General features: G+C 44.8%; 1 protein-coding gene and 1 long non-coding RNA gene across 2 annotated transcripts in view; one reads left to right on the top strand and one right to left on the bottom strand.

Moving 5' to 3' along the window:
- Window positions 1–15,196, bottom strand: part of WNT7A (Wnt family member 7A) — a 59,976-nt gene extending 44,780 nt beyond the window's left edge. The window contains exons 1-2 of the mRNA XM_077325595.1: window positions 14,180–15,196; window positions 12,004–12,230 (exon numbers count right to left, since the gene is read on the bottom strand). Coding sequence (XP_077181710.1) covers window positions 12,004–12,230; window positions 14,180–14,250 — 298 coding nt within the window. The 5' untranslated portion in view covers window positions 14,251–15,196. The remainder of the gene's footprint in view (window positions 1–12,003; window positions 12,231–14,179) is intronic.
- A 1,403-nt stretch (window positions 15,197–16,599) lies between these two features.
- LOC143831964 (uncharacterized) lies at window positions 16,600–17,626 on the top strand. The gene is made up of 2 exons (XR_013229039.1): window positions 16,600–16,820; window positions 17,364–17,626. It is a non-coding gene; the product is annotated as an uncharacterized LOC143831964 (long non-coding RNA).
- The last annotated feature ends 9,442 nt before the right edge of the window (window positions 17,627–27,068 follow it).

Below are 27,068 nucleotides of genomic sequence, written 5' to 3'. Positions count from 1 at the left end.
TTTTTGCAAGAATACTTTCTTGGCTGCAAAAATAAAAACAAATAAAACCCCTGCCTGCACCTCTGTTTTTATAGTTACAAACACAAATTATTTACAAGTGTGTATTGATCCTGCTGAAGTCAACAGCAAAATCCTCATTTGTTTTTCAAGGACTTAGACTTTCAGTGACTCAGAGCTGGTGCAGACATTACTAAACCCTTGTGAATTATTGCTTGCGTGAGTGATCTACTTGCATGAGCAGAATAACATCAGAAGAGTCTATTCAGCCAGGGTTGTCCTTTCTCTTTCATGAGCTAACAAGTCATACAACTTGCCCTTTTCCCCCTATTTATAGAAAAGAAGCTCTATCATTTCCCCTACCTAAATAAATTATTCTGCAAGGAATACATTATACCAGTTTACAAACTATGCCATTGGAGAAGAGTCATCCAATCTGTAGTATATTCTGTAGTCACCTCATAATAAACCAGTAGCAAAGCCCATTTTAAAAATGTGCTGTAGGGCAGAAGAGCTCCTGCAGAGTAGGGCAGCTGAACACTCCAGCTGGGCTGCCATGCTCTACAAGACACCTCCTATCCTTCACCCTCTGCCCTTCCACTTTTGCTCCTATAGAGCAGGGAGGGCCAGCTGGCAAGCTGGGTCAGACAGCCCCCCTGAGCTTTCCCAGCAGCCAGAAGACCTGGCAGCATGGCATGATCATGGTGGGACATGTCCAGATGGCCCTCCCCACACTCCCAGCAACAAGGAAGTTGGGGAGCATCGGACAGGTGTAGCAGAGCACACCCAGATGGTGGTGAGGAGACTGGGGAGCACGGGGCAACCACAGCACAGTTTGCCTGGATGGGGCTCTCCACCCTCCTGATGACCAGGAGCTCTCCATCTTAACTCCTGGCAGCTCTTCCCCAGGAAGTGGCACATAGGAGGAGGAGCAGGGGGATGGGGAAGAGCCTCTGGTTGGCTCTCAGTGGGGGACTGCTGTCACTCTATTGGAGGGATATCCCACAGTAAGCACCAATCAGAGACTCAGCACATCATTGGAAGGACAGTCACCTTTTTATATGGTATGATGGCCAAATGAATCCCAATCTCATGGTAATCCCAACACATTTAAAATCTTCCTATGTGTGATAATATTGTTTGTCTTTTATAGGGAAATGATGGCATGACTGATGAACAAACAGCAAGGCCATTTGTGACTCAGTCATACATGCATGTTCATTGCAAAGCCACTGTCAGATGTAACAAAGGCCCTAAAGCAGAGACTTCCATTATAATTACCAAAGGGAACCTTGTTAATCTAGTGACATGTTAATTGTTGATTTTCATGAGCTTTTGTGAGTCACAACCTGCTTTTTCAAATAGATAAAACAGAACTTTGCTCATTGTAAGACAAATGGGGGACAGGACATTAGGCCTGTACTCCATACCAAAATAATTACAACCTGCAATTACATTTTGAATAGACCATGGACACACCATCAGTTCCCTTCCCCTTTTCAGTGTAGTCATGGTCAAACCATATTATATCAACAATTATGTAAAGCATGACCTTATGGACTAATGTTATCTTAACAATCCATTCAATAGCACTAGTGACCACATAATCATACAGATCCACAAATGCCACTGAACAGTAGGCTGGGAATGTAAAGGTAAAGGTAAAGGTAAAGGTAAAGGTAAAGGTAAAGGTAAAGGTAAAGGTAAAGGTATCCCCTGTGCAAGCACCAGGTCATGTCTGACCCTTATGTAGGAATCTGCAATTATGTTAAAAGGCACTGACTCTCACTTCAAATAATTGACTTTTGGTGGGAAACCAGTTTTGTGAATCAATCTAAAGTGGTAGGCAGTCTTGCTATAATGGAAGACAAAGACAATTATGAACTTTAAAAAATGAATCATTTGTTCACATTATTCACCTGTTCTAATAAACCTAATGGGATCTTTCATAATTGTTGAAACCATTTTGCTAGAAGTCCAAATTATAAATAGGCATATGTGCAAATTTCACTGCATTTTCAGATCGGGCCTCTGGGACAGTGAATGTGTCCAAGTTTGCTTAATTTTGTATTGGTCATTAAAAATCTGTGTCATGTTTTTTGTGTTCTAGATTTTTTGGATGATTTTCTACACATGCACGCTGCAGGCACCTTTCTTTTCAATGCACAGCCAATTTGATGTCTCCCACACAACAATCATTTCACAAAATAACACCAACATCACATCACAATACAGTTCTCCCTCCCCTCTGCAGACATTACAGTTCTGCACACAAGTGCTGGCAGCTGCCTTAAAACTTTCCTCCCTGATGCTTGTTGGGAAAGGTGTTTGAATCGAAGCACTCTGTGTGCCTTTCTTGCTGGGATCCAATTGGAAGGAAAGATGTCGTTGCTTAGGAAATGAGTGGAATCAGAGAACAACAGGTACACACACACATGTGGTGTGTTCCCTCTCTGCTTCTTGTCCTCAAGGGTGCTTGGTTGGGAGTGTTAGAGCCTTTCCGGGATCTGAGTGGTTGTAAGGATGCTATTGCCTGGAAAAACAAGTTGAATCAAAGGACATGACAAGCTCATGTGAATGCTTCTGCTGGCATGGGAAAAACCAGAACTCGAAATGACCTGAACTTTTAGGGAGGGTAGGTTGTTTCACTAAGAATCTGAGATTCCTAATATAGTTCTAGGAAGCTGAAGCAATGACGCAAAACAGCAATCTTCATGTATAATTTCATCTCAGGAGTTTCGCCAAGCGCACCCCTAGTTAAAATATCAAAAGTACTGTTACTTAGTTGGGCCAGATTCTTTAGTGTATCTGTGCAGCTTTGTAAAAGTCAGTGTCATTTACAGCTGCATAAAATTTAAGTCATTACTTCTGCTAATGTGTGTTATTATTTAACTACGCTTCAAAGCCCATCCTAAAGGGCAGGCTTTGAAGGGGCCAGGGCACCCACCACCCACCCCCCTCCCCGCAAACTCTCCTGCCTCACCACAGGCCTCGACGATTTCCTGGCATCCGTGTGGGCCTTGGAGGAGGGCTGCCGTGTTGGGGATGTGGGGGACATGGGCCGAGGCACACACAGAAGCCTCTCCTGGTTGGCACCCTCCCCCACGAGTCCCCGGCTTCTGTGTGGGCCTCGCAGCTCCAAGGCCAGCACGGAAGCCTCCCCCGGGTGGCCGCCCTCTGCTGTGATCCCCGGCTTCCATGCAGGCCTCGAAGCTCCAAGGGCTGCACAGAAGCCTCCCCCCGGCCGGCCGCTTACCTGGCATGTCCTGGGGTATTTGGGCGGCTCGGGAGGCGCTGCGTGGCTCCCGACTGCGCCGAATGGCAGAGGGGTCAATCAGAAGGCGCTTCACGCCTTCCGATTGGTCCCTCTGTTGTCAGTCCAGGGCCATGGGGCCAATCATTGGCCCCTGTTTCCTATCCCAGACTGAGCCCAACCCCGTTAGCCTTACTCTTTTATTTATACCGCGGAGCGTTATACAGATAATGAAGAATGCATTTTAAATATATGATAAATATATCATTGTTTATATTCTACATGGGATGATTTAATTCAGGCTCACATGTTCTCAAGAGGCATTTCCACACATCACACATTTCCACACATCACACACATGTTCTCAAGAGGCATTTCCACACAGTTAAAAAAACGTTATGCCCCCTGAATGGCAAAGTGCTAAATTTTTTCATGCTTCCAAGCCCCTCCTCATCTTTTTTGCTGTCTCACTTTTGCGCATTTTCATGCATCTCACCTTCCACAATCACTGCTGGAAATGGTGGAAGATAGCAATGCACCTTATACACATTGAGCTTCCACCTGTCTATCAATGCAGACAACCAATCCCCTTTCTCCATATTTTAAAGGCCCCACGATGCCCACTAATTTTTTTAATGCATACTTCTCTGTTGAAACTCCTATGCATAGTGCATTTTGAATGACATCCCTTATGGGATCACGAATCTTTTGAGATATTTAAAAATTAATATCATTCCTAATTGGGGGTGGGGGAGAAAACTTTCTAGAGGCATGCTTTGTGTTACAACTTTGAAAAAAATATTTTATTTATGGCATCTCCTGCACACTTGTATGCCTATTCATTGCTCTAGTAAATTAGCCATTTTTAAAAGAAACTCCTGTCTCTGGGAACAAGGGAAGAGGGAGGCAGGTGTGAGGGCAGGACAAGGTAGGGGCCTTTAGCGCGTTTGAGCATCCATACCTTCCCTCTGCTGGTTGCTTTCTGGTAGCTAGCTCTAAATAGGTTGGTGAATCCATTTTATGCAATTCCCCAGCTAGCTCTTTAAAATGGAGGATGTAGCAAGCCAGTTACTGCCTAGACGCTGGATGTGAGTGATGCCATATGGAGGGTCCAGAATATAACAACTATGTAAGGTAAGCTCTTCACTACATTTAATGGGTGCAGAAATGCCCAAGGTTTTCCTAGCCACTGAACATCAATACTGAACAATACATAGATAGGCTTAGAGCTGCTTAAGCCCAAGTATTTGAGCTATGTCAATCTTCCGATCACTCTGAACATCGACTTGGGTTTTTGGACATTACTATGAATTGTAGGGACTTTACAGAGACATATTCATCTGTATGGTCTTCCCAGTCTGGTCTTCCCAGTTGGTCTGGTCTTCCCAGTTGCAATGTATGGCTGCGAAAGTTGGACCATAAGGAAGGCCGAGCGTGAAAGAATTGAGGCTTTTGAACTCTGGTGCTGGAGAAGACTCTTGCGAGTCCCTTGGACTGCAAGGCGAACAAACCGGTCAGTCCTAGAGGAGATCAACCCTGACTGCTCTTTAGAAGGCCAGATCCTGAAGATGAAACTCAAATACTTTGGCCACCTCATGAGAAGGAAGGACTCCCTGGAGAAGAGCCTAATGCTGGGAGCGATCGAGGGCAAAAGAAGAAGGGGACGACAGAGAATGAGGTGGCTGGATAGAGTCACTGAAGCAGTAGGTGCAAACTTAAATGGACTCCGGGGAATGGTAGAGGACAGGAAGGCCTGGAGGATCATTGTCCATGGGGTCGCGATGGGTCGGACACGACTTTGCACATAACAACAACATTCATCTGTAGCTGAGCATGAGTGCACATCACTGGCAGAGAATGGCAGGGATAGATATCCAAGATGAATATAAAATGCCTATATACCTATTAACATCAATGGACTTTGCAGCCATAGCAAATTGCCATCTTTATGTCCATGGATTTCTCTCACATCTTCTAAGAATTTTCTTAAGTTGTAGAAAGCAGATGTTTTATTTAAGATGTAAGATTATAGGAATGGTGTTAATACTTTTAAAATTCATGTGCTCTCATTTTATATTTGGCTATTTTGCATTGAAATCCATTCAGCACCCTAAGCAAGGGTTGCTTAGACATCTCATTTTATAGGCCTCAAGTCTTTCAATTCAACAACAACAACTTGTGTGGGAGGCCTTAAATGTTTCTTCTCTACCACAACCCTGTCCAAAGTAGCCCTTTCTGCCTGGGGAGCTGATCTTTATACTCTGCAGGTGAGCTGTAATTCCAGGAACTCTCCAGGCTCCACCTGGAGGTTAGCTACCCCTGGGTTGGAAATATTCCTGGAGGTTTGGAGGTGGGACTTGAAAATCGTACAATGCCTCAGAGTCCAGCCTTCAAAGGAGCCATTTTTGCCTGCAGTTGGGAGGGAGTGGTGCAGGTGTGTCCCTCCTGGGCTATGGGCTATGGCCAGCCCTTACCAGCAACTGTTTGTATTCTGGGGTGCAGACAGGCAGACCAGCATCAGTCCTGTGAGTCTGAAAAGTGAAGGAAGATCTAAATAAATACTTACAGCCTGAAACTGTAAATAGTGAGAGGAAGAGGAAGGGAAGATGATTGGAAAATGCTTTGAGATACCTTAGGCCTGCTGGGTCACTGCGGCCCATTCCCAGTTCTCTCAGACCTCTCACAGCCCCACATATCTCACAGGTTGATTATTGTGGGGAGACAAATGGAAAAGGTGTTTGTAAACTGCTTTGAGACTCCTTTGGGTAGTAAACAACAGGGTACAAAAATCCGTTCTTCCAAGGAGCAACTGAAAGAAGCATGTGGGCACATAACATTTTATCAACAGTGAAAAAATGGAGAAGAAGGAACAGGGTGGACACCTATGTACTGTGACTACCCCATGTGTATTAGGGCAGAGGGTCATTTCGGTGTCTGTGGCCTAATTCCCACAATAAGGGAAATGATGCAGAACTGGGGGAATTGGTTGCCATGTAATCTTCCCCTAAGAAGAGTATCCAGTCTGATTTTCCCTTCACATATCTGAAGACATGGCTCTGGAAAGCTCATCTGTAACCACTATGCCACAATTCCCAAAGGTCAGTCTTCTCCCACACTCAACGAACATTCCAAACCACAGGTTCTTGACACCCATATCTCCACACCCACGCCCTCATTTGCCACCATGCCACCACAACCTCCCACACAACACACACATTCAACCCCATGCCCTTACAGACTGGACAACTCCTCCCCTTCCTCTTCCCACTGCCAAGTTCTAGTGCCCGTTGTATTCTTGGATACAACGTGCTTTGCCCCTAGTCCTACAATACAGTTGATGGGCAATATATTAAAGACAAACAAAAGGAAATCTTTCTTCATTCCTTGAGCAATTAAATTGTTCAAATCACTATGTGTGAACATAGTGTGAACATAGTGATGGCCTGTACTATAGTTTTAATAAATTCATTGATAATATGTCACTAGCCATGGTGAGTAACTAAAACCTCTATATTCAGAAGCAGTAAGTCTACCAAGCAGTAGGAAGCAACATCAGATGCAATCCTTGGTCTCTTTGCCCTGTTTGCCCTCCATGGCTACTTGCTATAAGGGTGCAATTTCCATCAACATCCAAAATATGTTGATGAATTCTCACAAACCAAAAGCAAAACATTATTCAAAATGCAAAGATACACCTATGATCTAATGTTGCAATCCTTTAACAACATAATGGTATTATTAGGATAGGTTGTAGTAAAGTTGTTTGATATTAAATCCTGATTTTTAGCATAATCATCACAATCACTCCAGAGTCACATTGAAATAACTGAACAGATTTGTGGCCTAATGGTCTTATTGCAAATTGGAGCGAGAGACCACTGGTTTCCTGTAGTCTTGCAAGACAGCAAGACTTTAAAACAATCAATCTACCCACATTAAGTAAAGTGCATAGCTTCCGGCCCCCATTTTGGTTAACTATGTCATTTTATAGCAATTATAAGGTCAAAACTGGAGAAATTAATAAATAACAAAAAGGAAAATGGCAATCACAAAAAAATCTTCACTTATAATAGAAATAAACCCACTGTTGCTCATACTAAAGAGATTTCAATATTTCTCCACAGCGAAGTTTTCTTCTACAAGTTTCACTGAAATAAATGGGGCCTGCACAACAGCTATGTTCTTCCATGTTCATGCACAACTCATTCATTTCAAAAGCGTTCTTCAAGAGCATAACCTTCAAAATGATGTTCTCAGTGTGTTCTTATTTCATCTCCTAGCAATTTGTTCATAAGAGGAAGCACTTTCATTATACCAGATCTTTGCTGGGGTATTAAATCTGAATGGAGACATTAATCTGTATTATGTACTGAACTTTCAAAATCTGAACCATTGTTGACTTAGCTTTGATCATTATGTGTATACAAGCAATCTTTGTTATATTATTTCATACTATATTATTTAACAGTATTGAAGATAGAGGCATTTCCCCAAAAGAGTTCTAGTGGATTTGAAAGATCACTGCTTGCTGCTTCATCCCCCAACTTTTGCCTCTGGAAAACAGGTAGGCCCTTTGTATTGTTTCAAGACAAATCTGTTTATCCAGAAACAGAAGTGAGGAAATTGGTTCGCGTCACCAATTGCAAAGACTCAATTTTATTCTCTTAAGAATTATTTCAGCACTTAGCTTGATCATGATTCCTTCCAAGTCTACTTATGCGCTGCATTGCTTCCATTTTGCCCAGATTCAAGTTCAATCAGACGATACCTATGGATGGATTGGGATTTATTTGCCATCTCTGCAGAACATGACTGCCTAAAGTGGCCTACAACAATATTAAAGAGAATCACTATGGTGACTATGGCTCCAGCCAACAGGCATGAGTTCAAGCAGCCATGTACAGGCCTGATTCCCACCATCCCACCCACCCAACACCTCTGAGCCCCTAACTCACTTTGGAAATTCCTCTGGATTTAAAAAAATGGTTTATATCTCTGCAAAGAAAACCACTGAAAAGGAAGTAATCGAGAATACCCTGGTATGGAGATGGTAATGTTTATTTGTATGCACATCATTTTCACTGGATCACAAATGCTGATCTACAGAGCACTCAGTGAGACTTATACCCTAAGACCAATGAAAATCTGCTTAGTCTTTACCTCTTATAAGAGCACATAAATGAAACCACTGAGATAATAAGGGAACATATAAGGATGACAAAGCTAACTAAGCAGTCCCTATGGCCTAACAGAGACAACATGAGAGGAAATCATGCAACATATATAAATACTATTGCATGCCCACTGCCACAGAGATGCATAATTGAGCATAATAATATCACAAAACAACCCATGCAACCAGGGTGCCCTTTCAGGTTTCAGAAAAAGGAGAGAGATTAGGGAGTCAGCTTTCAGCAAAGTTTAGCTGTGCTCATATTCTAGTTTGCAAAAAAGCAGAAAAGGTTATTTGCAATGCTTATTGCTTTGGTGGGTAGCCATGTTGGTCTGAAGCAACAGAACAAAATTTGAGTCCAGTGTTGTGCTTATTGTTGCTTTTGTAAGCCACGTCTACAGTATTCTTATCTGATTAGGACTGCCTCTTACCTTAAGAAAAACCCCTTTGAACAGATTTGTGCCTTTGGCCAGCTTATGCAACACTAAGATAATTTCAGTGTTTGCAACAATAGTCAATCCATGTTTAGTTAGATCCAGGGAGCTAGCCAAGACAGAGATACTCCTGTCCTGAGGAACAATCCCACATGGTCTGAAACATACAACGGCAATATTCTGTCCTTGATATGCTAGAATAAGTTCACAGAAACAATGGGACACATTATATTGTATAGGGTACATATTATATGCCTCTGCTATTGATTGGTTAGCTTGAAAGATGGAGGGGAAATGTTTTGAGACCTGGCATTTCCTGCAGGATCCACAGGATTTATTTACAATGCAATCCTAACTAAAGTTGCAGCCTTCTCAGCCTATTGACTTCAACTGATTTAGAAGAATGTAAATTGATTTAGGATTTCATATTCATTAGACTTGCAAACAATAAGCATTACTTCCCTATTCCAGACTGCTCTTTATTTTAGGCCCTCTGCTGACTTTGATGCACAAGTAAGCATTGGTGGATTAAGTCTAAATGGGCCTGGATAACCACTCCTAACCTATCAAAGAGCCCTGCCCAGAAATGCCTTAGGGGCACTCCTGCCTCTTTGTGTTGGCTTCTTCCTCTGCATCCCCCTAGGGCTACCACAAGAGTCTATCAGTGCTCCTGCTTCCAAAGAGTCTTTGAACTCTGACTGGCTCCTTTCCAACAATCTTCAGGTCTGGAGTCATAGACGCATGCATTCCTCCTCTGAAAGTGGAATTCATGCCATTACACATATAACAATTTTGACTGTGGATTAAAAATACCATATGATCACATGCCTGGAACTCTGCCCTTAACATGTCTCGTTGTGTTCAGATATTGTCAAAGTGATGGGTAACAGGGGGTGGGGAGAGGGAATGATGCTAGAAATTGTGTAAGGGAAGAACATGAGGGTTTTGTCTCATTCAGAGAGAAGCCATTCTGAAACCACCATTTTGCTGCAATTAAGACTTCTCTGGAAGTTATATTACAGGGAAATTAAAGAGCCATGTGACGTGAGTGCTACAGAGGCTCCCAGCCAATACATTGGACATGCCGTCTTTGTTATTTTGATATGAAGAAAAGATGACTGAAACCATGAGCAGCAAAGTTAGCACATTGCACATCTGGAGTAGAACATGGCTATTGACAAGTGACACCTTACCTCAGATGTACTCCCAAGGGAGCTTTGTTATATAAGCACAAAAAAGGATAAATATTAATAATGTTAACTTTAAAAAATAAATTGTAATGTAAGGGCTATGGAAGATGCTAGGCCTGTATTATTTCATTATAGGATTTTGATCCCTCATTGCTCCAAGCACAGTATGCTCATGAAAGTACCCTGTCCTTATGACTGATAAGTAGATTACTAATATTTTATTTGTGTAAATAAATTAGTTATGAATAAAGCAGTTAAATTCAAATGGATCTCAAAATGTATTGGCAACCGTCCAGCATCCATGTTTACACCCAATGATATCAACCACCTTTAGCACAATGAACTGTTGGATTGTGGCCATCAACTTCATGAGAAATATCTGTGAAACTTTCACTTGTATGATGAATGAAACCATTAAACAGAGATATATCATACTTGGGAGTTCAATATGGAATTTCCTGAAGCATTGATTTAGTTCAAATATATATATAAACATCAGTATAATCCCTAGAACAGAACAGAGAGAAAAAGACCTATCCAATGGCAATACAATAAATATACTCATAAAAGAAAGAAAAGTGTCCTTTTTTGTAGTTTCCTTATCTGTTTATTCTGTAGGACTTCTGTCAAAATGGAATTCAGGTAACATCAGTTTTAGTGAGATTCTTTCATTAATTATCTTAATTTTGGGATTTGCCTGTTTATTTTTAACTCACAAAAGTAAAGTTTTCTTAACAGCTTGTGCAGCATGGATCTTTAGTTGTACTCCTGGCACCTTGGAGACATGCAACATAACCTTCCCACACATCACAAATATCCCATAATCCATTAGTGGGCCTTGCCTACACAATAGAACTGGAAGTTCCTTAAATGCAACGCATCAAACAAGATTACACCACCATAAAATGTATTGGATAATCCAAAACTAAAGCTGCCCCTTTGGTGCTGAAAAGTGCTGTCAAATCACAGCCAAACTATGCCGACCCCCTCAGATTTTCAGGGCAAGAGCTAAACAGAGTTGGCTGGCTATTGCCTCCACTGTATAGTGATCCTGGACTTCCTTGGTGGTATCCCATCCAAATATTAACCAAGAAAACTGCCCCACTGTTGTACTCTAAATCAACTGTAGGATCCGATCCACTGTTGTGCCAATAAATCTTGAAGTATGTTGGTGGGGAGGTGGGGGACAGTCCATCTTCTTAAATATGCTGCTATGAGCTCTTAATGTTGTAGACTTTAACAGAATAAACCCAAACTGTCCATTGAACTCAATGGATTTAGAAAGGTGTAACTTGTTACCTCCCCTCCCCCTGGTTTATAATGAAAATGAAAAAAACTACATTGTCCAGGATCCATATTCAAGGGTCATTTTGAATGCTTCTCTACCTGGCATTTGTGATGTCCTCACATTGCACACAAAAATGACATTAATAGGGCTCAAGGGTATTTTTAGTTGTGTGTGAAACGCCAAAATAACAGGATGCATGTTTGCTGAGAACTGAATCCCATTGAGTTTAGTGGGACTTTAACCCTGGTAAGTCCATTTACAATTGCAGTCTTGCAGCCCAATACATGAACTCATAATTAGTTCACAACTCCCATCCATTTCAATGAGGCTTTTTTCTTACAAAGTGCATTTACTGTAAAGAAATGTTTGTGCCTAGAATAAGAGATGCCAACTCTTGAATAAATACAGTCAGTAGTAGGGATACAGGTGGAGAGGTCAACTCTACCCTTGAGCTCACAGGCCTCTGCTACTTCCAATGCCCCCCAAAGGCCAGGCAAACCAGCATACAGGAGGGGTCATGAACTTCTGCCGAGGCCCTGTCTCCTAACTATTACTGGGGTGTTGGTGAGGCTACACTCTCAGCCTATCATCCTCTCTTCTTTTGGAAAGTCTTCGCGGACTTGGGTTCCCCCTGGCAACAGCTCTGTGGTAAAGAGATCACAACATACCCACTTTCAGCTCTTTCCCAAAGACTGTCCTCTCTCCCAAGGCCGAGCAGTTCCACCTTCCGTTGCGAAACTGAAATTGGCACTCGTTGATCCCCATCTGGGAGCCTTCTCCAATCACGATGATGGCATCGGGTCTGCTCTGACAGATTGCCCTCTGTCTAGGAGCTAGGCCGGGGATCTTGTTACAGATGATGCTGGCCCCCAGAGCCACCACGGAGGAAAAACCCCTAGAAGGAGGAGGGGAGAGAAAAGAGGGAGAGATTGATCTGAACGGAGCGGATCACCATCGGAAACGCCCCCGCCGCTTCGGTGTCAATCGATTGTTCTCTGAGGAGGTTCTTAGTCGAGCGGCCTCCCGAATGCGCGTGAAGTAGCCGGCTTTGCACTTCAAAGCAGACCCCGGTGCCTTTTTCACCCCGCTAAGCCCTCTGGTCTGCCCGCTGAGACGTGACTGTAGCTTATCGTCACGGACAAGTCTAACCTTTCACGAAGGCAAACGGTTTGTAACTATAGGATGACATCCCCCCCCCCCCACAGTCCCGGGGCAAGGGGTGTTGAACCAGAGAGAGCCATGGGTGCAGCCTTCCCTCTCGGAGCCACTCACAACACCCCCTCCCCGGGTGTTTGCTAAATGTCAGCTGGCAGGTTGCAGCACATCAACTCGAAAACAGCATTTTACTCAGCCAGCCGGTGGCCAAGCCAAGCCCAACGCGGCTCTGTTGGTCTCCCCCCTCCCCCTGTGGGTGACGATCAGAAAGACCGAGGAGATCGATTGAATGGGCTGCCAGCTTCTCGCTTTATCCCGACCCCCACCCCCGACTCTTTATATAGGTTTGTCGCCTAGAATTAAAAGAGCGATAAGGGGCACGTGGGCTTTGGTCAAAAATGTGACCCAACTTCCTGGTCCATCAATTAAAGCGCGCACCGCCTGGCCAAAACGCTCCCTGCCAAACAGAAGGGTGGGCGCAGGAGCGCGCTGCTGTGCCGTTGGAAACTCCAAGTGCGTTTGCAGGAATTAAAATCTCGCCTTTTGTTTGTTTGTTTTGTTTTTAAGTGGACCGTCGCCTTCCTCCTTGCTGCCCTCTCTCGCCAAACCCGTGGGTTTGCCGTGTGAGGGAGATGTCTAGGTGGATATGTGCTTTATACCTGTGTGAGAGGTACAAACACAGCAGCAGCTTCGCGCAAGCAGAGATCAGTTTCAAAGAGAACCGAGTCTACCTGGGAATCCAAGAACGAGGTGACTGTCTACAGTTTCACAAAGCAGATCTGGATTTTAATCCCCTGGCGCTTTCGGGATGTCTTAGACACAATGCTTGTATAAACAGTTTCAGAAATTGATATCCTGAGCACCCTTGCAGGCAAGTACCCTTGGAATAAATAGGACCTGCGTTGGATGGACTTGTTTAGGATGGCGCCCCTCCCCCCGCCGCTTTCTGCGCGGTCCTCTGGGCGCGCTTGGCTGCCATAAAGTGCGCCACAGCGCCCACTTGGTCCTGCCGGTGGTGACAGAGGAGCTGCCAGTGGCTTTCGGGCTCGAGTTGCGATCCGCAAGTCACCAACGTCACCCGTAGGCAATTCTACCAGAGCCGCAGGTTGCTGCTGAGAGCGCGGGCGTAGGTGCCGAGGAACGGCTCAGCCCTGGAGAAGATTGGGTTGGTGCCTAACCGAAAACGGCCGAGCAGTTCATCCGTTCAGCCCTAGAACTTGTGAAGATGCGAGGTCTCCCGAGCATGTGCAGAGTGCTTGGCTCGTAGAAACCACCTACCTACGCGGAAGCGTCCAGTTTCCCCAGGAGGGGAGCGAGGCAGGTATAGCGCTTTCCCTGCCTCTCCCGAACCCAGACAAGGGCTGAGAGCCTCGAGGGTTCTTTTCTTATTCCCCCAGGCGGTCCAGCCTTAAGTGGCACCACTTGCCATTCTAGGCATGCCTCACGCCAGGGCCTTCTCTATCCCCCCCCCCCCCCCCCGCCACACACTTAGAACTTCACGGAGAAGAACAGCAAGGGGGGGGGGGATCATATGGTTGCCCTAGCTTTAAAACGAAAACCTGTTCCAGACTTTCCTCAAGTTGAATACTAACAGGTCTGGACAGGTTAGGCACGGTACGTTTGCGTTTAAAGAGTGGAGGGCGGGGGGGGGGGGGAGAGAGAGAACGAGAGAGAGAGGAGGTGACTTACCCAATTTTGATATAGACAATCCCTAGACTGAGAACGATGTGGAATATCCAGCGCCTGGTTTTCCTGTTCATATTCCTCGTTGGCTCTTGGCTTTCAGACCGACATGCAAAATTATCTCTCTTGAGGGGGGGCAAAAAAGTGGCTTTCCCCCCCTCCCTCCTTCACACTCTTTGCTTGCGCGCGCGAGTTAATTTCTCAGACAGTGCAACGCCAGGTCAAAGTAATGCAGACAAAACAGACGAGCCCTCCTGCGATCGGAGCCACCCGGAGCGAGCGGTGTGTGTTTGTAAATCCCAAGAGACAATCCCCGTAGCCCTCCGCTGGGTCTCTCTTCACTGCCTCGCTCCCGCTCGAGTCCGGATTTGTATGCCTGTCACACGTAACACTTGGGAGCGCGCTGGGGAATGTATAGGCTTTAATAATCTCTGCCTCTCGCAGCACGCCGCGGCTCTGGAGGATTTCCCCTCAGGTTCAATGTTACTATCTATCTTTGCTCTCTTCTTCGGCTTACTTGGGCGTGTTCTCCAAGGGAGGGAGTCGTCCAGTCAGGGTGGGGTGGGGTGGGGGTGGGAAGGGAAAGAAGAAGTGAGAGATGGGGGACGACGGTGGAAAGGGAATAAAGAATCACCTGCTTGGACGGGAGGGGGCGGGGGAGGGATCCTCTGGGCAGCCCTTGGAAGTGGGGTTTCTCCGCGGTCCTGCTGAGGCGAAGGAGCAAACTCAGAGGGCGAACTCCAGCTGTTTGACTGGCAGCCCAAGGCCCAAGATCAACGGTCTGATCAATCCCCACTTTACCGGCTCGGGAGGATCTGTTTGCAGAGAGCCACATGGGCCATTCGTGTGACTCTCCTGCTGCTTCCTAGGCTGTACTCCGGTTTATCTCCCCGTTCAGACTGCCCGCTTCCCTTTATCCTGTTTGTCCTCTCGCCCAGCTCAGGTTGGCGTGTGTGGCTCCCCCCCCCCCCCAACCGCTGTGTGTGTCTGTTTTGGCTTTGCTTGTTTGTTTTTTTCAACTGTCCCACGAACTGATCGATGGTTTCGCGCCCTGCCAGGGAGGGAGAGGCGCTCAACTTTCCGCGAGAGGGAGAGAGCTGTTCTGTCCGCATTGCTCCGTGCCATCCGCATACACACATACACGTGTGTATATTTTGGCTTCGCGGGATTTCCCGCCGACTCCAGGCCTCCCTCCACCGCCGCTCCTGAGGGGGGGGCCTCGTCTCTCTCTCCTTATGCCTTCGGTTCCCTCCCCGTTTGGGTCTTCCTCCTCGCCTCGCTTTTCGCCTCTGCGTGCCAGCAGCCGTGCAGTAGCATCTCCCGGCTGCTGGGCGGCGGAGGCACGGGGGCGACCGGCAGCTGCGAGCAGGCGCAGCCTCCGTCCATCCGCCGCAGCGGCCGAGGGAGCTGCCGGTGAGGAAATAGATCCCTGTTTTGTTCAGCACCGCTAGCGAAAAGCCTCGAGCTCTGGACAATTTAGATCCTATCGGCCGCTATTGACGGCGAGGCTAGACTCTCAGACAGCAGCCCCCGAAGAAAAAGCCCATTGTTGCCTCACCGCTTTTGCCTGGCTGCTCGGCTTGCCTTTTTCCACTTCTTGTGATTGATTTATTTCAGGACAAAAGAGGGTGGAGTGGGGCGCGGGCGGGAATCTTGCCGCTCGCCCGCTTCGCAGTCAGGTGTCCTGCTAGGGGCTTCTTTGTGAAGGAGCTGGGGGGGGGGGCTGCCACAGATCGGGTATCACGGGGATTTTTTAAACCCACCAACCCCCCTCCCGCGGCTCTTCCCTTCCCACTCGGGATTGCAAGGCGAAAGGCCTTCCAGCCAGAGAGCCTCTCCACACGCATTGAAGCCTCGCCTCGGCTCCTCACCGGCCAGCCCCCCCACACACACACACATACACGAAGTTACCTGCTTGCTCACCTGCCGCCTGAGGTCATGCTCAAAAGCCCAGCTATCCCCCTCCCCTTCTTTCCCCCTCCTGCCCCTGAGTGTCGCTCCACAGGCTTTTGTGAGGCTAGCGGGACTTTGGGGATGCGATTATGGGCGATGGGTTTATAATTATCCGCCTTATCACATCTACCAGCGAGGATTCCTAAAATGATAGCAAGGGTGTGGCACTGTTGGGAACCGCGCAGCGTTTCTTTCTTTTTTAATGCACTGCTGTCTGCTATGTCCCCACAAGAACAGGTGATCCAGAATATAACTTAGACAGAGTACAATGTTTGACAGAGTTATGAGTAGACAAGCGATTTGCAAATACTTTTAATTCCACTGATCTGACAAAACGCCCGAGCACGGATCTGCATCCCTTGAGGGCAATGGGAGCTATTTACTACGGCGGAGCACATTCCAAACACGGAGGGCCCTTCTGTCTTCTCTAGTCAGAGCGACCCATGGCGGGGGGGGGGGGGGAGGCGCATCGACATTCCAGTATTCTGAGACGCTTATGTCAGGAAATAGCCATTCGGACGGAGCGATGCCAGGGAGGTTTATTGATTTACTGGTCCCTCATCTCCCACCCCTCCGAGATTTTGAGCTGACACCCGATGCAGGCGAAAGCCGTTGTCAATGTAATCAAATATCGTCTTTTGAACAGAGCAGCGTTCCTGTGCCCAGGTAAACACATGGAACACCTCCCCATCAGGTAAGGAAAGGAACAAGGGAAGATCAACTGAACATTTTCTCCCACCCCCCTCCCGATACCAGAAAGACAGTCGTTTTCTTTGTCGCTGCGCCATCTAGTGGGATTAGAAATGCCAGGCAGGACCTGGGGAATTGTTAACAAAGTGGTGGCTAAAATAATGCTTTGATGGAAAGGTTATTTTGACTTTAGGTGAACAGTGTCCAATAACAGGGTGGAGCGGGGTTTTGCCAGGAATGGAGGCTTGGGAAGCCCCGGGCTCAAGCCAATTATGATAATATCTCTGTGTATTTTTTTCCTTTCCTGGCTCAGGAGATTATGAGTAGGTGTTTTTTTTTTTTTGGGGGGGGGGTGTAATAACGTAGGCCCTGATCTGTTACAGTGTACATTTTTTACTGAAAGTAAACAGAGCCTAGAAAGATGTACAAGTGTAAACAACCAATTCCTCCAGCATTTGATTAATATGTTGTTGGCTTCTCTCCCCCCCCCCCTTGTTTCTAAAGAATTGAAATGGAATAATTTAAAGTGAAAAAGATCTTTTCACAGGAAGCACTAAAACAGAGGGCGATTGCCAAGGATGAAATACTTCAGTGGCCAGGTAGCAGCACTTCAGAGAAGGCTAACAGAGGGAACCCTTCCATGTTGCAGTTCCAAAGGCCATCTACAATATTGCATTCCCACTTTTGGGTGCTGCAGTCCAGGAAGTTGAGAAGAATTCATAGGGAAGTCAGGAAGGGACAGGAAGATGGGGTGCTTGAAACAGAATAGTCATTTAACACATGAATATGGAGAATCCCAGATCTGGTCTCCTCATAAAATAACTAATCTGTACATCCAGGTTTATTAAACACCAAAACTTTTCATCCCTTTGTCCTGCAAGTTATTTATTATGCAGCAAAAGCAGATGTGCTGCAAGGTCAGGAGTTGTTTCTTTCCAATATGATATATTCTAGCTCACCAGATGCTTACTGGGAGACTGCCTTTCCACCTCTTTATTTAGCAGCAGCAACCTTCCCCTGAACAAAGATAGCAGGTCAAAGCTCCACCCAAAAAACATTTATCATGTGTTTCCACATTTGTATTCCTATTGTTAATTGTCTGTTGGGGTTGCCTCAGGGGTGAGACCATGCAACAGTTTAATATACTGTTAGGTCAGCATCCATTGCTTAGAATTCAAAGACAAATTTTTCCAGGAGACACACAAGGAGGCATTTTGGGTCTCCATAAAGTTCATCTTGGGACTGGAAACTAGACTGGCACTCTGCTATTAGGATAGATTCAATTTACTTTTCAGTGTCAAGATTCAAACCCACTGGCTGCGCTAAGCAAGGAAGCTTACACAATGACTGCACACAATGGTTGGCTCTGGTCAGGGTTATTAATGTCTCATTTTTCATACGTATAAGGAGTTATTCAAGCAGTGGCAACAACACCAACCAACTCACCCCTCCCACCCCAGCCTGGCCTCTCTCTGTTTGAATTCAAGAGATAATGTTGTTAAAAGCCCATTTTGTAACTAGATCCTAAACATACATGCCATCCCAGCCCTCCCTTTTTATCAAACTACTCTGGTTTGTTGTCAAAACACCTCCTCAGCAGCCACCCTGGAAAGTCTTTGCAATGGGAGGATGGGACAAAAAGCACAGAAGCATCTGAACTGCCCTCTTGTCTAAGCTAAACACAACAAATAAACACCAGTCATCAGCACACTTTCTTTTCCATACCAGGTCCCTTATAGAATTTTTAAAAAAAATCTTTTTGAAAACAACAACTCTAGGCCAGAGAAACTGCTCCATGGGTGTGCAAGCTTTCAGAAGAATCCTTGTATATTTTTGTCATTTAAGATAAGATGGACAAATTTTACCAACCTTTTACTATGCATCTGTCCAGGATCTCAAGAACTGACACAGTCTATCTCCGTGGTGTCAATATTTGTGGGCTACTTTCATTCCTCTTTGAGTCAAGCCCAGTCGATCTGCTCATGCTCCTCCAAAGACCAGGAGGGAAGGCCCATAGCAGGACATCAGCCTGTAGATTCTGAAGCAGCTCCCTGCCAGAGTCATCTCAGGTAGGTACTTTGAGCTCCAAGATAATTATGTGCTGCTCAGGCTACTGATAGGCTCTGAGGCCTGGGGGAGTTAGGTTACTTCAGGGGAGAGAGACAGGGAGTTATGCTGACCAAAAGCCAAGGGAGGAAGTCTGAATACAGGTGCAGGCTTTCACTTTTAAGGGTTGCTCACAAACCTGCCTTAAAGGAATGCATCTTTAGACACTATCCAAGTCTGTGTTGTCTTAATTAATCCTGGGAGGTTGTGCTTGTATTTCCAGTCTGAGTAACTGGTGAGCCTACCTCAGTTTTAAAATTTCTAGGTTTTGAAATGTGTAATTCAGTTGAAATGTCATTCTAGTTTTGAGTCATGGTTCTAATCTTCAGAAACTTGCAGTCCAAGGAAAGAAGAACAGTTTTTTGTACCCCACTTACTACCTGGAGATGTCTCAAAGTGGCTTACAAACACCTAGTCTTCCTCTTCTCACAACAGACATCCTGAGAGAGCTCTGAGAGCTGGCTGCATCTGGAGGAGAAGTGGGGAATCAGTCCCAGTTCTCCGGATTAGAGGCCACTATCTTAAATACTACACCAAGCTGGAAAGCAACTTAATGCATGAAAATCAAAATAGAATTGCTCTACCATCAACCTGTGGCTATTTGTGGTGGCATACCTTTTAGATATTTGAAAAGAAAATATTGCTTTCTTCTTTAGCATCTGAATCAAGTGTGGGTAAGAATGCATGATCTGTATATGAATATGCTTTGCTGTAAGTGTGATTCCTGCCCCCCCCCTCCAAGTTGCCCCTGTCATAGAAGAGCAACCAAGAGTTAACTGAGGCTGAGGCAGAACAGTGGCTGTTTTGAATGGGAACGGGATATAAAAGCAGAAAGCAAACATGTAGTGTATAATAAGCGCAGAAACACAAGAGGAAGATAGTCTTGAGATGACTGGGGAAATGGGAAATCTTTTTTCAGCCAACACTGTAATTCTCAGTAGAATCTACTGAAATCATTATACTTAGAAGGATGCAACTCTGCTTGGAATTTATTAAGAGATGGCATAGTGGAGGATGTTGAGTAAGACAAGAGTGGGAACAAGCCATACCTGCGTAACATGTCTTTGCAAAGACACAGTGCATGCAGGAAAGGACAGACAAGTAAAGGAACTTATTGGTCAAAGACTGGGCAAACTGAAGTTTAGATGAAGGCTGGGGCCTGAGAGAAGGGGCCAACAGCACTGCCTTTCTTGGGGTCCAAAATTGATCTCAAGTGTCCTAGCTAGTTGTAGACCTAGAAAGAATATCCCCAACTCAAATTCTTACTCAGCTGGAAAGTTCATCTTGGGCCAGTCAGTGTCTCCCTCAGCCTAGTTTAGTTCACAGGGTTATTGGGAGGGAAAATGAGAGGGAAAACTGTAATTGCCACACAGAGCTATCTGGGGGAGACAAAAATCTCATTAATTTTCTGTATACCCTTAGCAAAATTTCTGTAAGAAAAATATGAAGTTCAAAACAACTCAGATGATGCACAGACCAGCAGATTTACTCAAGATCCATTTTTACAAACAACTTTTTGGGAACACGCCCACCTACAAAATATATGTGCATATAGATGGTATGGGGACAGGAGTGTTCACAAATTTCTGTTCCAGCAGGTCTGTGTATAACCATGCATCAGAGAGGTAAAGAAGTCTATATCACACATCTGTTCTAAGAGAGAGTGCTGTGTTTTTGAACACCTACACAATGATGCAAAGTAAATGAGGCCCTTGCTTTCACAAGGGCATGTCTTGCTGAGTCATCAAGGCATACGTTGCTTGAAAATTCTGCACTAAACTATGAAGCTAATTTTTGTTTACACCAAGTTTTACTTTTGTTAGAAACTGTTTGCATCAGTTTGCAAGCGTTTTTCCAAACAATAATTTAGGAGTAAATGAAAGGAACACATCACACCTATCATTGTGAGTGTTGTCAACTTAATGCCATATTTAGAAGAAAAAACAAGTGTTGACATGCTCCGTCTGTGGTTCAGAGAAATGTTAAGTCTGGGGAAATGAATAAAGGTTAACCAAACAACAGTGCTCAAAGGTGTTATATCTTTTGACCAAGAATGCCAAACAGAAGAATCCTCTGGCTTCAGTAATGAAGAGTTTCTTGTGATGTAGCATTTTCTCCCATAGTAACAATTCCTGAGACCATACACCTTTTAAAAATTACAATTTCAAGAAAAGAGCGAGGGAAATGGAGAGAGGAAATGGAACTCTAGACAGGAAAGATGTAGGCAAGAACTACAAGATATACAATGGTAGTTTTTATTCCCTGTGAAATTGAAATAAAAATCTTCTTTACAAACAGTTGGATCTGTATTACCTGTTTATAATTTATGGACCCAAAAGTGTAACATCCCCCCTACTGTGTATACATATTCATTAGAATATACTCAAAAATCACATACTTCACTCTACTAAGGTAAGTGTGCCCTTTCTATCCATGTCTGATCTAGCTACTGTGATATAAGCAATGGCAAATTCCAAACTGGACTACTGCAACTTGCTCTATGCAGGGTCGCCCTTGAAACTGCTTTGGAAACTCCAACCAGTCCAAAATGCAGCTGCACAAGTCCTTACTGGGACTTAATGGAGGGCACATATAAGACTTGTGCTCTTCCAGCTACATTGGCTACAGATTGGAGACCAAATCAGATTCAAGGTTTTGGTCATGACCTTTAAAACCATAAATGGTCCGGGACCACCTTTCCCTATATGCCACCCAAAGGATGTTAAGATCAAGCCAGAAAAAATTGCTCAGAATCTCCAGGTCCTTTCTAGCCCTGACTCCAGCCTGGTGGACCTCTCCCAGGTGAGATCAGAACTGTTCTGCCAGGCCTATGATTGAGGTCTAAAACCCCACCGAATTATGCAGGCCTCCTGTCAAAGCTTGGGCTGGTAGGACTTCCTACCTCCTCTCTCCCTCCTTTCCAAGGCATTTAACAGAAGACAATTAATGATTTGCTTTAGATTGTTTAACACTTTTAACTATTTAATAGTAATATATATGTGTGTGTGTGTGTGTGTTTTATTATGATGTATTCCACCTGAAGTCTAAAGAGAAAGGGCAGAAAATGTGCAATTATAAATAAATAAAATAAATATACGTGTTTGCTTTTCATTATCGGATCCTTACCCATTGCTTGGGGTTTTCAGAATCTGCAGGCAATGCGACTGAATCAAACTGTGTCTTATTATCCTGTACAGTCCTGAATAATGTTTGGTAAAATTCTTGCAGATTCCTGTAAAAGACTGAAGAACAGAAGCTGGTAGATGGATTAGCTTGGTAGTGTGTAGAAGGAATTTCAAAATGTAAGCACAGATCAAATTTTTTAAACCTCTTTTTGAGTGCCTTGCCGAGATTGAAGACTATCTGGTTTAGAATTGCAATTTGTTGTGACATCAAAATATGATGGGTTTAGTAAAATGTGGTTTATTTCTTGCCTAAAGACCATTATTGTAACTATAGCTTAATCCTGATAAGAAACAAACTGAAATTTGTCATTTCCTCTGATTTAGATGTCACAACTAGTTTCTCTTTGTTTCAAATTGGACAGCTTTGATGACTGTATGCAAAAGAAATGTCAAAATGCAGGCAAGACTGGAATGCCTTCTTAAAAACCTTAGAGAAGATAGAAGCTTCATGTAAAAATCTCTAGTGTTTCCAAAATATTTTCGGGGAGAATTTGTATTTAAGATCAAATACCATGTAGCTTCTCTTTCCAATCTAGTAAGAGTTCTGTCTTCTTGAGGTAGGAACATTTGGAAATGCATTGAGGATTTTTAACAACAAATTTCCTAAATATAATAAGGAATTGTATAGTTTGTATTTAATTCCACCTTTTCCAGCATTACTTTCCATTACTTCTATAGTGTTTGCTGCACTTCCTTTTCCTTCACTGAAAAAAATTCAAGACAGGAATGAGGCTTCATTTGTTGAATACTATACAATTGTGACCAGAGATTCTCAGTTTAGGTACCATTAATGAAGCGTGCCGAGGTGTGAAGATGCTCTTAGTCTCACTGTTTTCACTGAAGGAATAGGGTATCTCCAATTGATCTTGGTTTATTCCCACCATTCTTTAATACATGCCCCCAGCTTCACAGCTGCTTACAAATGTACATCTTACATGGCTTCTCAGTCACTCTAATAAATTCATGTTATACGGCCAACCTCACAGCTAAGACACACACACCCCCCCCTCAATTTGTGGGTTTGCTTCACTTTTATGCTCTGAAAGGTTTACCTTTAGAGAAGCCCACTCTGGTACAGAGGCAGCAGTGGAGGAGGCAAGAGGAGGCCTCACCTACTCAAGGCAGCAAGTACTCCAGCCCAGGACAGGGCATCACAGGAGAAGGCAGTAGGAGCCTGATAGACCCGACAGGACAGTCTCCCTCCCATCAGGCAGAAACTGAGCATAGAAACAGGGGTGGGAGACTTGCCAGCCCAGGACATCAGCTGGGGGGTGGGAGTCAGCAATGGCTTCTGGCTAAACCTTATGCTAAACCTTATGCAAGCCCAGCTGGGATGAGGCAAGGCAAGAAATGGGTTCCAGTAAGGCAGAATGCTATTGACCCCCCTCTCTCAGTCGCTTGCTAGTGCTCTTCCGCCTGTGCTCCTAACTGCATGAACCACCATGACTGCTTCAGGCAGTTAGGCAGCTGTGTACATGGACAGAGGAAGGTCTTGCAAGCAGCAAGAAAAGGATACACAGGTAAGGAAGGCATAAGAGTGGGTGAGAGGGAAGAGGAGTATAAAGGGTGGGGGTCTGGTGATAGGAAGAGGAGAAGAGAGAGGCAACAAGTTCCCCCAAAACCTGGAGCCAGCCCTGCTAGGGGGTGCTCACTCTATGAGATGTTGTGCACACAAGCCCAAGGTATCTACCAAGACTCATCTCAACACAGTTTCTGCATGGGGGCTTTATATTCCCCTGCTGCAGGCATGACTTCTTTGGGGACAGGTTGTTCTGCTGCATCTGTGCATCACCAATGGCAAAACTGCTCATCTCCAGAGGCGGCTGCACGGGAAGAGGCAGGGCTGAGATGCAGAGGGTGTACTTCTTACAACATGCTATCAGTACTCCTGCAGCACACAGGAGTGTATCCTCCTAACAATTTGAGAATCAGTGAAGGACCTAAGAGCCAGACAAGTGGCTATGTCCTCCCAAACATTTTGTGTTTCAAGGAAACATGATTTTAAGAAGTGTTTGTCTGCCATAGCATCCTATGGCAGGATTGGTTGCATTAGAGAATCTCAAGCAAGGTAATAGGACACCTGGCTCAAAAAGCACACGCAAAACGTTTCAAATTTGGGCACACTTCAAATGCTAGGGATGTTTGCATGGCTCAGGTTAGAAACTCTGGTGTAGCTGAAAAGAATCCAAGTATTAGCAGTCAGATTATTTCACTACTTGGACTACTCGACACATACCATCGGTGGGGGCAGGAGGAAAAGTAATCGTTCTTGGGATTTTCACCTTATCTAAGACTATCGTGAACATCCAGGAATTTTCAAATGCCTGGCTTTGCCAAAAAGTAAATAATTGTAATAGCTTACTTCCTGCCATTATAGCTGTTGCCTCTCTGTTTATTTCCATGCTATGTAGGCTTCCTAAAAAAGGAGTGTTTTTAATTTCCCATTAGCTTACAGTGTAGCACCCACTCCAGTCTTCAATTACCTTGCAATGTTATACGAGTAGAGATGATTCTCAAAGAGTCATCCTACCTGTCTATCTGTGAAATACTCTACTGCAGATATTTTGGCTAACCAAGAATTCAGGGGAGTTGACATCATCCAGCTACCTTGTATGGGGACTTATCACAGTTAGTCCACCCACCAAGGTTTTTCCTCAGGATAATGGCTGTTTGGGTGATTCATCTTACAGACTCTGCCCTTCCTTATTTGCGCAAAATATTCTACACCCTGCAATAATTCCTGGGTCAGTCTGATGCCATCCATGTGACTTCCTTTTGGACATGGAGACAAGAAAAGATCAAGCTAAAGGTTAGACCTCCATAGGTCAGCCTGCCCCACTTCAACTTCTAGATCAGTTCAAGTGCTACTAATAGGATGTTATCAGACTGCTGAGTATTTTTTTCTGGGGTACGGCAGATTGTCTGGGTGAGTCAGAGCTGACTGCTGTCTCGCTAAGCGAGGGGGAAAATCACCCTGCTGTTGTGCTGGAAACTTTCACCGCTTCTGTCTCTAGTGGAAAACAGTTATCACTAACACATCCTGGCCTGTAATTTGCCTCATTTATTATTGTCTAGCACTGGCTTAGAAATGCACAATAAGCACTCCAGGATTTACAGAGGGATGCAGTTCTTAAAGGAAATGTAATTCATTGATGCCAAGGACTTTGTGGAATCTTTTTTCCCCTCACTCAATCTGAGACACACCTTTAGGACTATGAGACATACAGGTCAAGCAAGTCTGATAGCTGAGAAAAGAATGGCCAATTTGGAATAATTAATAATTGAAGGCAGTTTTTTTTTAAATCAACATACCTTACAATAGCGATCCCCAACCTGTGGGCTGCAGACCACATGTGGTCCTTTGACTAATTGGAGGTGGGCCCTGAAGGACACCTTCTCTCCCCCCCCCGGCCCTTTACTTCATCCCCCCCAGCCCTTTACAACACACTTCATTGTTGTGGCGTGTCTGTATCTTATTTTGAAGGGATGTTTAAACATTACCATAGCGATCAGAGAGCACTAGGGCAGTGGTTGAGAGTAGAGGAGTAAACTACCCCCCCCCCACCGGGCCTCAGTAAAAGGCGTTGAGTGGTCCCCAGTGAGTGGTCCCCGCCGTTGAGTGGTCCCCGGTGATAAAAAGGTTGGGGACCACTGCCTTACAACATGGGAAAACAACAAAGGTTCATATGTTACATAGGACTGGAAAGTATAATAAAATCTTCACAGTACGCTCCCATATATTGTAAGCAAACCATTATGTGTTCAGTGGAGCTTGTTCCCAGGTCAGTATACACAGGAGCACAACTATTTTCACATTGCCCCCTAATCAAAGTGATACCACAAATGCCGGGACAGTCGCAGCAGCAATGGAACATCCACACAGGGAAATGTTCATTCCTTTTCCTCTATTTCTCATGCCTGCTATCTTCCCACCACCCTTGCTACCACTGCTGGAGAATTTTCAAAAACAAAAACTATAGCACTGGTTTCCTCCCCCCCCCCCCACTTTTAAAAAAGAGTGAAATTAGTTCTGATGGGAAAGGGGGAGAGGAACAATTCAGAAGACTATGCCTTCCTGAATTAACTGTGTGAAAATAGGTTTTATTTACTTTATTGATGACATACTTTTCTCCCTAATGGGGACCTGAAGGGGCTTAATAGTGTTTCTGCCCTTCCTAGCTTAACCAACCTGCCACACAGGTTAAACTGTCTGTTAAACTGTCGTTTGTTTCTAAGACCGTTGACTTACTGGAGGTTTCATGCCAGGCTACAGGCTGGAGTTTTAGTCGTGGCAAGTTGCCCCACCTCTTCCTGCACCCACATGGGGGAACATTTGGCCTGGTGCACCTCATCCACCCCCCCCCCCCCGATTTGTGCTCCTGCATGGGAGCTGGGGCAGTGAAGTTCCCAGTGCATAAACAGTCCAAGAGGCTTGATGGTGAATGGGCCATTGTCAGGAACATTTAACACAAACCGATTAGTATCTCACTCAGAAAGTTATTTAACTGGGCCCAGCTAGTTTTTATGTTTTACGCATTCTGCAGTAGTGCACTTGAGGTGGACCTTAGAATGGTAGATAAGCAAGCAAAAAAGTTGCATGCTTTGCATGCCTTTTAATTGTTTTTGTGCCTTTTTAAAGTTATTTCAATGAGGAATGTTTGGGAAAAGGCTTTATTATGAATTTTTTAAAACATATATGTATTAAAGTGTTACCAGCCTTGGTAGCCCTGGTAAGAGCCACAAGACAGGAGAGCCATTTTATTAGTATGTATGTATGTAAATAAGGAGCCTCTTGTGGTGCAGAGTGGCAAGGCAGCAGACAGGCAGTCTGAAGCTCTGCCCATGAGGCTGGGAGTTCAATCCTAGCAGTCGGTTTAAGGTTGACTCGGCATTCCGTGCTTGCACAGGGGATACCTTTACCTTATGTATGTAAATAGCACCACTTCAAACCGCAGGCGCGA

The sequence above is a fragment of the Paroedura picta genome, chromosome 3 (genome assembly GCF_049243985.1).
Source record: "Paroedura picta isolate Pp20150507F chromosome 3, Ppicta_v3.0, whole genome shotgun sequence".
Lineage (NCBI taxonomy): Eukaryota > Metazoa > Chordata > Lepidosauria > Squamata > Gekkonidae > Paroedura > Paroedura picta.
This window is presented reverse-complemented; position numbering and strand designations above follow the sequence as displayed.